The 12455-nt window shown below is 39.8% G+C and overlaps 1 protein-coding gene across 1 annotated transcript; it reads left to right on the top strand.

The window, feature by feature from the left end:
* Positions 1–7700: 7700 nt before the first annotated feature.
* Positions 7701–11950, top strand: MS3_00008211 (uncharacterized protein). Its single transcript, XM_051216565.1, has one exon. The coding sequence runs from the start codon at positions 8561–8563 to the stop codon at positions 9161–9163; it is 603 nt and encodes a 200-aa protein (XP_051067166.1). The 5' UTR covers positions 7701–8560; the 3' UTR covers positions 9164–11950.
* Positions 11951–12455: the final 505 nt, after the last annotated feature.

Here is a 12455-nt window from a genome sequence, read left to right on the forward strand (position 1 = left end):
CATAGGCCATCAAGCCTCCTGTCCTTCCCAAACTGAAAGCTGCGTTGCGAATGTGCAACTGATGGTCAAGGATAGGTCCATGAAGGTGGGAGCTTCTAAATGTCGCAACCTTATGTCCCTTTGGAATGTCTAAGGCTTTGAGGATGGTGCAGGATGAAATCTTTCGTTCCATATCACAAGGGGGCTGAAAGAGGGAGCAAGTAAAAGAAAAGACGAGAGGCAGAATAGCCAATATTCATGAAGAAATGTTTAAGGTATGATTACTCAGTCTAATTTTCTTTTATTAAGGTATTTGTTAAGAAAGAGCATTTTAATAGGTTAGAGAAAATAAGTGTTAACAAGGTGTGAGTGGACATACAACTGACAAATAGAGGCGATTCGGAAAGGAGCTGAGAGTATGGAATTATGTGTGATTATAAAATAAAATATAGTGCTAGAAACAGTATTGTGATATACAATTGACTATCTTCCTTTTTTATCGAAGCTGTTTGAGCCCTTTTCATCTTTTTTTGTATTATTATTTTTTTAATTTTTAGGTATCATAGGGTCTTGAGTAGGCTTCGTATATTATCGAATTGTCTTGTTTGTTTGTAATAGGATTACTGAGTAGGAAGTGAAACCAATTCAACGTTCGTAACACGATTTAATGAGGTATTTTGCGTGATAAATCAGCATTAATACCTTAAGTTCGTAACATCACACTAAACCATAAGGAGCCGTAATTAAGCAAGATGTTCTGCCCTACAGACATGAGTGGATTGAAGTTATCTCCCCACCATCATGTTTGCTGGTCAGTAACGCCACCCTCCCTCCTTTTGTGATGTTAGGCTCTCTTACGTTTGTGGTAAGTATGAATACTGCTTTAATCAAAGCCCATAGTTGGAATACACTGTCTCTACTAGGTCCATGTTACAAGCAAATCAGATAGTTGAAAAGTCTGTTTTATGGGTTAGATGTCCATATAGTATATCACACTGCTATGAAAATAACTAATGGTTTAAAGAAGTAAGGACTAATAGCAAATCAAAAGATATGAGAGGGTATAAAATTGTAGAAAAAAATTTCAGGGTAAGACAAATAAAGCATTGAGAAACTCACGAGACTTTGTGACCAAATTTTGAGCTTTGTATGATCGGCCTTGGTAGATCAGCATCCATAAGATTGAGCTATCTGTCTACTTGCAGTAGAAAAAAACCTGACTTTTAGGAAGAATAATGTACATTTAACCTGTAGAGATTTGGGAACTAAAAGCTAGGGTTAGGAGCATAAGGCCATGAATAATAAACAATGAATAGTAGGAAAGGATAAGCCATATATTCTGTGATTTGGTTATATTCGTATTAGTAACAGTCGAACTTGTTATAATCTTGTTCTTTCTAGATACTAGGCGGTCCGTAATAAAGTGCCTCATCGGTGGACGGGAGTTCAAGGAAATGTTGAAGCTCTTTGGAGTCTAGAAATAGGGTTATTAGCTTTTTGAATCTGGTAAACGTATCACAGTTACGGATAGGCATTGGCAGCCTGTTCCACAATAAACTATACCGTACTGTAAAAAACTTACAACGCATTTGTTTTTGGTGTTTTACGGTAAGTAGTGTATATGCGTTGTTTCTAAGTCTATAGGCTGGGTCGTGGGTGATAGTCGGGCAGGAGGTTAGAAAGGAGAGCCCATATATCGCTTTGTAGAGAAATATTAAATTGTTTTTTAGCCTACGGTGCCATAAAGGTTCTAAAGATAGATGCTTACATCTGTCTGTGTAATCGAGATTCGAGTTACATCCTAGTAGTTGACGTGTGAAACGTCTTTGAACATCCTCTACTCTTATCTTGTCTGTGATATTTATATTAGAGAAGACAAAAGAGCAGTATTCAAGGGAGGGCCGTACACATATTTTGTAGAGAGTAAGTTTACCCTCTGTTGAGAAAAAGTTTTTCATTATAAAACCAATTAGCCATCTAGATTTAGAAATAATAGAGGAGGCATGTTCTTCAAAGTTTAGGCTTCCTATGTAATTAATTCCTAAATCGTGTACTGATTCGAGTGTTTGGACTATACATTCATTTAAGTGAAGTCGCGGTTTATAGGGATGCTTTCCAAAGTGCATGATCCCGCACTTGTTGAGGTTAAATGGTAATTGCCATTTTTCACTCCAGATAGTTAAGTTATTGAGGTCCTTTTGGATCTGGGATACACTTTCGCTTAGTGTCTCAGGCTTATAGCTGTATACTATTTTGAGATCATCAGCATAGAAGTATGGTTTCCCAAATTCTATGGTGTTACATATATCGTTTATATACATAAGAAACAAAAGTGGACCTAATACGCTTCCCTGGATGACTCCACTGGTGATTGGTCTAGCGGACGAGAAACAGTCATTGTACTTTACCATCTGTTTACGTTCTGTTAAGAACAAAGCAAACCATGAGTACAGTGGGTTGTGCATTCCGAAGGACTTTAGTTTGACGAGTAGCCTTTTGTGTGGGACCTTACCAAAGGCTTTCTTAAAGTCTAGGAATAGGACTGATACAAGGAGTCCGCTGTCTCGTTTCAGAGTTATATCATTCAGGTAGTCTACTAGGCATGTATCGCATGATCTGGACCTAAGAAATCCATGCTGGGAGGTCGAGATGAGATTATTAGTTAGTAGATGTTGGACTCCAGCCGCCTTAACTACTTTTTCCATCACTCTGGATACCACTGAAGTTATGTTTATAGGCCGGTAATTTTCAACGTTTCCTTCAGGTCCTGTTTTAATTTTGGGAATGATATGTGTAGTTTTCCAGGCAGTAGGGTAACACGCTGAAGAGAGTGATATCGCGAATAGTTTGAGAAGCAAAACACACATATCATCTCCACGTTTTAACATGCTAGATGGAATACCATCTGGTCCATCAGTGTAGGAGTGTTTCAATGTACTGATTGCCTTGGAGATATTTTGTACACTGAATTCTACATTAGTAATTTCACAGGGAGTTACTGGGATTGGTTCTGAATCATTAAATGGTTTTTCGTTAGTTAGTGAGAAACAAAAATGTTCAGTAAATAATTCTGTGATAAGTTTGGGATCTTCGTATACTTGTTTGCCTTTAATGAATATACTCCCTCTCGATTTAAAGCGTCTAAGTTTATATTGGAGTAGTATAGTGAGTGCAAAGGAGTTATTATTAAGTTCAACTGCACGTTTTTCCTGTGCTACTGCTTTTTGTTTACTTATTGCCTCTGTTCGGACAAGTATTTCTGTCATCGTTACTAAAGAGGAAAAGTCATTTAAGTTGGGGAATCGAGTACAATGTCTTTGAAGATGTGGTGTGGCAACTCGAACTGATGTTCGTACGTACGAAGTTCTACGTTGTTACTGACTGACTGAAGACGTCTTCTTGTACTGATCGGTATATAGATATCCTTGGAGAACGTAGGTTTACAGTATTCTAAAGGTGCAATGTTGTTGATGATACTTTTGATTTTGTGATAAAATATATTGGTTAATGTGTCGGTATTGTTTGAGGTAAAGAAAGTTCTCCAATCAGTGCTTCTTAGGTAATTGTGGAAGTTATCCCAATCAACCTTGCGATAGTTTCTACGAATTGTTACGGTTTTACTTCTATCGGTTGTGGCTTATACATTAAGGCTGCATATGACAATGTTATAATCACTACCTGGGAACTTTTTTCCAATATACAAAGTATTGGGGATGAGGCCACTGGTAAAGACTAAGTCTAAGATGTTTTGATGTCTGGTAGGGCTATCGACATAGTGAGTCCATTGTCCAAGCTCTAGACATTCAATAAATGATTCATAACGTCTCGGCGCTTTGACTGGCAGCCAAGAAATTTCGGGCATATTGAAGTCACTACAAATGAGCTTGCCTGTGAATGAGAGGGATGATGCTAGTGTGAATACCTCCGATAATACTGCTATTTCATCTATTGATGCGTTAGGATGACGATAAACACAGCCAAGCTGTAAGGTAACGGAATTCGACGGCTTTAATACAATCCACACCGAATCCTTCAGTTTGTTTAGTTCAGGCATATCACATAGCAGTGAGTTTAGGCTAGAGTGAGCGTAAATAAGGCATCCTCCACCTCGTCCATTCAATCTATCGCTTCTATATAGAAAATAGTTATCAAGAGATATACTTCGGTCGGAAATATTACTGTTCATCCATGCTTCAGATATCATAATAAGTGATGGTTGGTATATGGATACAAACAGGGCTAAATCCGTCTTTTTGTTGCAGATCGATCGAGCGTTGATAAGGCATATATTAAGCAAGTGGCCTACTAAGTTAAAATGGGTGAGGGTATCTCGGATAAAGTCATCGTAACCCTCGCGGGTGTGAGATGAGTTTGATGTGAGGGATTGGATTTTCTTCATTAGCTCGGCATTTTGATAGCTAGACTTAGTGGGAGATGTATCAAATGAGCTAGTGAAGTTGATTGGGGAGTTTACCCAGGAGGAAAGGGTGGGAGTACTCTCTGATGGAAACTGTACGGAGGAAACAAATTTATGGTTTGCATGTGGTTTGAAATAACCAGGGCTATATGCTTCAACAGAGGTGTCACTAGGGGTCTTATTCCAAAAAAATCTTGTACAGGCCTACTATGAAGTGTATGGTTATTTACAAAATAGTCTTGATGGTTAGACTCGTAGCCCATGTTATGGCTATTTAGGTTAGCGTGAGAGGGGTCTGCTACGCGTAACTGGGAGGAGTTGCGACTGCTGTTATACATGGGAGCCGTTTTTATGTGATGGGTCGGTACTAAAGGGTGTGAGAGGTTTTCTTTCTGAGAGTAATTACAGTTGCGATCCTGGGGAATGTAGGTAGGGTGTGGAGTGAGAAACCTATTATGATCATTCTTATTTATGGTTTTAGGCTTCAGGGTGTGATTTGGGTGACCAGTTCTCTGATAGTTTTCGTTAGTCTGCGTGTAAGAAGGCTTGCTATGCTGAAGCGCACCACCCATTTTGCAACTTAGAGGTGTTGAAGGCAAGTTATACGATAGCAGCGGGGAGAACCTCTTCACTGTTCTTGGGATACCTATAGAGCAGTTGGGTTCAGTCTTACGTGTTTCCCTATTCGGTATCATGAGTTTTGTCTTCCCACTCTTTATTTTCAGAGCTGGAGTCTTCCGTTGTCTCTGTGAGATGAACTTAGGTTCATTTAAGTCTACTTGTGGAATATCTTTAGGAGGACAAATTTTCAAGTGTACAGGTTTAGTTGGATGTGTGTTGTTACACGACTCACATTTGAGTACATTACTGAACGGACAGCTGGAATTGGTCATGTCGTTATGGTTTTTGGTGTCTGTTGGGGTCCGTATCTTATCCAAAGGTTTCTGATCTGTAGACTCATCTAGATCAACAGAGTGATCAGCCGTATGTGGAGTGGTATCATGCTTATTGTTCGTGTATATGTGTATATATGTGACCAGATTGTTCGAAATGTATTGCGCTAATATATCACATAGTTCTGATAATCTTCGTTTTCTAATATCATTATCGATATTGTTCGTGTGTTTTAAACTGTTTGCTGTGTTGCAAACTGTCTCTGGCTGATTATTAACAGTAACACTCCCATTCAATTCTATCGCTTCCCGTCTTCTTACACGACGTTGACAGGGCGTAAGGTCTGGAGTAACTTCTATATTCTTGTATGGAATTAGTGAGCTAATACCTTTGCTTAAATTAATAAACTGCTTAGCATCGTTACAACAGCCAAACATAAACAAAAGGGGGCAACTCGATCTGTCTGACTTTCTTCTAAGGCGGATGACTTTGCAGTTAACGTTCGGCATACCGCATGCTCTAAGGCAAATATCCCTTAACTTAGATGGGTGTGTGCGGTCGGGGAGGTTATACAAAACAGCATTGTAGGAGGACATCACTCTTTTCGTCACTTCTTCAGCCACAAACTCCAAAATACACTCAGCTTTAGTGAGTTGCTCAAGATTTCTGTCTGTGTCAAGGCCCTATATATGAGTGAGGGGTGCTAATTGCCCACGTTTGCCGTTAATTTCGGATAGAGAGTTTTGTAGCTGTCGGATGTCATTACTATATCTATCAGTATTTTGGTGTGTATGAGGTGGACCATTGGACTCTTCAGTTTTTGAAATTTTAGATTTAGGCCTTGGTAGCATATACTGTCTAGTAGACTGTGCTGGCTTTTCTATGCACGTAGGTATAGTGTCTTGTATGTCAACCAGTCTTACCGTTGGCATACTGCACGTAGAGATAGAGGGGCTGCGACATGGAGAATCTGATGACGATAGAGACATTTGTGTACAATACACATATTTTTCAGTAGTTAAAGGTTCGACATTGTCAAGCACTGAGTCGTCAGTTGTAGGGGTTACAGATTTGGACCTTTTATTTGGCTTAGAAGTTGGTGAAATTTCTCTTTTAATGGAGTTATTGGACATGATATGAAAATAAGTGAGCACAGTGCTCGTTAAATTAAATATAATATCTGAGTATTAGTTGTTATTAAGTATTAACCTGGTTAATACTAGGATTAGAGACTGTGAGTATGTAATGAATTGCAGATCTATTTACGACTTAAGTCCGCAATAGGTACAATACGAACTGGTAATTGTCCGTCGAATAAAAATAAGTTTTTTCCTTATTTTTCGGGGTAAGATGTACCCGATGTACAGTACAGGATGATAATCACAGTATAATACACCCTACAAAATAGCAAGTCGAAGAATTCCTAAACCACGTGAAGAAATGTTACCACTTTCAAAGTTTGCTCCAGTACTCTTGATCTTGCTCGTTATGTTTGTTCATGTTACTGATATAAAGGTGGAATCATAGTCATTTGTTTTGTGATTACGTTTTTTCGCATCATGATATAATCTATTCTGGAACGGTGACTAAATAGTATTGAGTTGTGACACGTTCGTCGCACCACAAATGTCCACAATATTAACATTCGCTTATTCGTTGCCCCGATGAGACTTCTGAGTCAAAGTCAACCATTTCAATTCCTACTGTTTAACTTCATTCCCATTGTCATCGCTTTAACAATCGCTTCAATTGATCAAGTAGTTTAAGTAATCGTATTTTATGCATCATCGGCATTCATTTATGTCAACGGTTCGTCGAAGATTGTAAACAGTGTAGTGCTTTGAGGAAATAACAGACAGAAATACATGTAAAAGTCGACACGTAAAGAAATGTGGATATCTAGCATTCATTAGGTTCAAACATCATGCTCACTGTCATATAAATCAGCGACAACCGATAAAAAGATTTGTGGTTAACGAATCGAAAATAATATCGGAATCCGAGTACGTTAGTTTCCAATCGTTTACTGATCAGCTTCACACGACGAAGTGTAAAGATATCAATTTGAGAGAGAATTACTGATAAGTCTTATAATGGTTCTGTAGTCACCGCTCTGCATTCAAGCGAAATGCTGCTGACTCTAGCGACGAAGAGGAAAATGCTATACACACTCGGATAGTTGCTCTAATGCTGTACAAATTAGCATGAAATGCAGTTGTAGGATGTGAATCTCACAGATCCAGAATCATCAAAGCACCTGTAGTGACTCACGTTTATCACGAGAACACGACTGGTTTAATAAAAACAATTATTATTATAACCAACTGTACCAGTGTTTGTTTTAACGTGCTTTTGTTTGACTGTACTAATGACAGCTTTTTTGTGCTTCCATTCTTTCGCTTACACTTCGATTGTAACTTCGCGCGAATTCGGTTACGTTCTGTAACCAAGCTTGTATCCTGGCACGATCTCGGTATCCTTTCGATGCCACGAGATCGCCAGCAAATAAACATCGACTTGGTCCATTAATTGCCTTCTGGTATTCGGCTTCTCGGGGATTTTATGGAGTCATTTGGAACGAGCTTCTTACGCCTTCTGATTCGCTTGGCACGTGTTTCTTGGTAGCGGTGTTCACAGTTAATCTCAACACGACGCCACGCTACAATTGGTAATCCCAATTCGACTACAATTGGTGATCCCAAAGTTTGGAACACGCCTCAACTTCTGATCAAATCTTCCAAAGAAGCCAATTCGGTGAGTCTATGATTTATCTATCCACGTCTGTCGTATATTTTCATATTTTTAATATATAATATACGCGACATGACGGATAACGATAAGAATAGTATTAATATAATAGACTCACACGTATGTGTACCGAATCCTTGTCACTTGTTATTCGCGTGATGATGAATTCCACGCTTTATTCGAGAAATGTTACCCTATTAACGACTCTCCTCGTTGACCCGGCTGCTTGGTACGGAATGCATACACATAAGCATATCCGTCTACCACCCAGCACCAAATGGTTAAGTTGAACGGTTTCACTGCCAACTTAAAAGTGTTCTACGAGCACACGAAAACGGCAACTGGCACGAAACCATACCGCTCGTTCTTTTAGGGGCGAGAACGAGCTTAAAGGCAGATATCCAATGTTCCGCCACTGAACTTGTATACGGCACGACATTGCGTCTGCCCGGAGAATTCTTCACACCACGGAGCAGACCTAATTTCGGTAAATCAGACTACGTCCATCGACTGTCTGCATTTATGCGAACGCTGTCTCCGGTGTCAACTCGAATACAACATCGACAGGTCGCTCTCCCTCGAGAGTTATCTACCTGTTCACATGTTTTTGTACGAGTAGATTCGGTACGCAAACCTTGGCAACAACCTTACGAAGTTCCTTTTCACGTGATCGCTCGTCACGAAAAGACCTTCAAGGTTGATCGATATGGACGCGTCGAGATCGTCAGCATTGATCGTCTCAAACCAGCACACGTCGATGACAGTGCCCTATCTGACACCCTGAGATTCAATGCTAGACCTATCAAACCTAGCGGGATCCTTAAATCTTCTTCAGGTCCCACGCTAGATGCATCTGAGACCTCATTCTCACGTCCCGGTCAACAGCACGCGTCATCTGCACCGTCTACGGACGAGACGACAGTCTCACGTCCAGATCAGCAGACCACGCCGCCTCTGACCTCGGATGAGATTGCAGGCTCACGAAATACGAACGAGACTGCCGTCTCACGTTCCGGTCGCCGAGTACGGTTCCCGTACGCTTCCGCGACTAGTCGCACAGTCAACAACCGATACGGTGTAGGATTATTCCTATACTACACGTATGCTACACTCCTCTTTTTTTGATTTTCTTTTTGTTTCCTGAGCCCACGCCTTCGACCATCTACGTTTGGTTCCGTCGACTTCAGTCAACTTTGGCGAAAGCTGGATTGGCCACCCACGCTCTTGTCAACGTACTCAGTCGATATATTGGTTTCGCATGCTTGGTATACGCTTGGTCCCGAACTTGGTCGTTACGGTCGCTTCTGGCTTTTGGCTCAACGTGGTTTCGTCCTACGTCTGCAGCGTTTCTGGTGCGCACCTCTACGAACGCCCTCTTCAGATTCTGGATACAAACCACTCTGGTGTAGCATGCCAACTCAAGCAACAAATACAACACATCGCTCCTGGTACCGTTCTCCGATAACGACCTTCGTTGGCAACTCGACGATCAGCGTTCGCTTTCCTGTTCGCCAATTCTTCCGTCCTACAATCGCTCGTCAGCCGATCAGTCCCACGATTTAAACCGCTATTTATCGAAAGTGTAAACCCTTTCTAGCGGGAGGCTCCTGTAGTGACTCACGTTTATCACGAGAACACGACTGGTTTAATAAAAACAATTATTATTATAACCAACTGTACCAGTGTTTGTTTTAACGTGCTTTTGTTTGACTGTACTAATGACAGCTTTTTTGTGCTTCCATTTTTTCGCTTACACTTCGATTGTAACTTCGCGCGAATTCGGTTACGTTCTGTAACCAAGCTTGTATCCTGGCACGATCTCGGTATCCTTTCGATGCCACGAATGACAATGACAGATGTGAAAATCAGGAGAGGATCTGACATCGCTTCGGTCACCACTTTGTTGTGACCTATTTAAAACTGAAGCTAAACAAGCACTGGAAAACTTGATAAACAGCACTACAAAGGTACAATACAGACTTCCTTCGACTTGCTGACAAACTCAAAGAATTCAAGATAGCTCTCAACAACAGGTTCCAAGCCTTACAGGATCTACTGAAGGGAGAAGAAACGTCTATGGAGGACAACTGGAAAGGTACCAACGACCCATTAACTTCAACGTATCAAGAGGTCCTGTGGCTCAATTAGCATCATCATAAGGAATGGATCTCTATGAAAACAATGAAAAAATCGAGGAAAGTAGGAAGAAGAAGGTAGCAGTTACGAACAGCCGAACACGAGCAGATGACGTTCAAGTACAAGTTGAGTACGCAGAAGCAGTTGAGCGAGTGAAGAAAAGCATTAAATCCGACAAGCAGAAATACGTGGAAGAACTAGCAACAACGGTGAACAAAGCCACAAGAAAAGTAAATATGAAACAACGGGCGACCTTTCTGCAACGCAACTATGTAAACTTAATGTATGGAACACTGTCATTTGTGCGTTCAAGTAATCACAGGTTTTGTCATTTCATGTGTTTTTAATTAAATAACTAGATTCTGTAGTTAATGTTTCTCTGTTTTATAATTTTTATTCGCCACGTCAGACTGCGTTACACTGTACGTCCATTGCACGCTGAAATGATATCTCAAGTCATAGTGAGTTTATTCACATAGTTGATTGTTTCCAGATAGACTGTCAGTGCATGATTTTACTGAAGAAAGGTTTGTGGTACTGTAAACTGTGTTTCTATGATCAACTCCCTGTTGTCTTCAGTATGAATTCATACTGAATACTGCTTTAAAGCAGTATATATGTATCCTTCTTTTTTTTCTTAGGTAAGTTCAACTGGGCTATATTTCGTGTTTTGGTTTTATCGGCTTAATTATGTCCATTTACCTACTTTGAGCAAAATATCTTTGCAAGTGAAACAATAACTATGACACTTGCTTAGTTTAGTGTTCTTGGTTGTCGTATAATTCAGTTTAGTTGAAAGAATTATGATATATTTAAGTATAGTGCTTGAAGCCTGTAACGAAACAGATCAGTTTAGTAAGTAGAGTTGCCTGTTTCTAATGTGTATACGGATTCAGATCAGTCTGATTAAAAATAGGAAAAAACGTGCCTTTGATGCTGTTGCTGTCATACATTATAAGATAGCGATAAGTATGTTTGGTGTTTATTTCTAAACTGTACATCTATCACTGACCATATTTCATGATCACTGTCATTAAACAATTTCCCCAGCAATAACATCGGTAGCAAGATAGCTAAGTGTCTGAGCTTTTAGTTGCCCGCAAAACAGCAGTATACAGTCTTAGAAGATGAGTGTTCTGTGTCTCAATTAAATGCAGCTGGCTGTGGACAAATGTTAAAAATCTTTTTGACAACCGGGACTTTTAGTTTATCATACACTTACTCTGCTTGTATGTTTTCCTGTTAAACTAGACGCAGATGCATGGGAATACTTAAATGGGAGCAAAATAATAAAAGCATTGCAATACGGTACTAAGCCCATGTTATGCTTTGCGCAAGTAATAGTAGCTGACCTTATCTAATATTCATGAACCTTAAGGTAAATCACAACTGCATAAATTCTTTGCTAAAAAACATGTGATTTGGTTGTTTATATGTTCCACATTTCTGACTAAATTCATCACAATTTTTTCATTTAGAATACAACAGGAGTGAGTCTTCACAGATCATAAAAACTGTTTCGCCCTTAGAACTAGGGCCCTATGGAACTGTTTACGGGAGATCCAACGAACAGCAGATGATAAAAAGGATGCTGGACTTCCATTTTAGTCTCACAACCACTTCCAGTATTTTGTGACTTCTTTTACTCTTTCGTTTGGAAAAAACAAAAACTGCTGCTTAACATTACCAATACAACTTTCAAACGGGAACTTGGTTTAAATCTTTGTTTGATATTCGATTGTTAATGAAAGTTCTTGAGTAAATTTCTGAATCTAATACTACTTTGTTTCATCTACTTAATCGTTGCAAGAAACTTGTGATAAGCGAGCCTCTCAGCACCTAGTTCATGTGTTCAAATGGTTGTGGACTGAATAGAAGAAGCTTTCGCTTAACAGCCTTCCGTGTTTAGTAGCAGGGGATCACCAATACCTCAAGGCAGAAAACTAGGTATGTTAACAATAAAAGAGGAAAAAGAAATTGGTAAATCATAGTATGATACTATACTTAGTCCTTAAGAATAAACCCAGTTGCCTCTTAAAGGACTCCTGCGAAGTCGCTTGGACTAGCTCGGCCGGCAGAAAACTCCAGCATTTGACAACTCTTAAGCAGTCCGTTCCGCTATGTTGTCTCTAGTTTCTGGGTGTTACCCCTTAGGTTAGTGTTGGAACTAAGCTTAATTAGGTGTTTTAGGGGATGTCCAGAAGTGGTAAGGTTATTGTAAGCCATTAGGTCACCTCTAAGACGTCTATACTGTAATGAGTAGAGGTTAAGTGATTGAAGG

The sequence above is a fragment of the Schistosoma haematobium genome, chromosome 4 (genome assembly GCF_000699445.3).
Source record: "Schistosoma haematobium chromosome 4, whole genome shotgun sequence".
Taxonomy (NCBI): domain Eukaryota; kingdom Metazoa; phylum Platyhelminthes; class Trematoda; order Strigeidida; family Schistosomatidae; genus Schistosoma; species Schistosoma haematobium.

Coding starts and splice junctions, on each gene's coding strand:
- MS3_00008211 (XM_051216565.1), top strand. CDS start 8,561: ATGCGAACGCTGTCTCCGGTGTCAACTCGAATACAACATCGACAGGTC.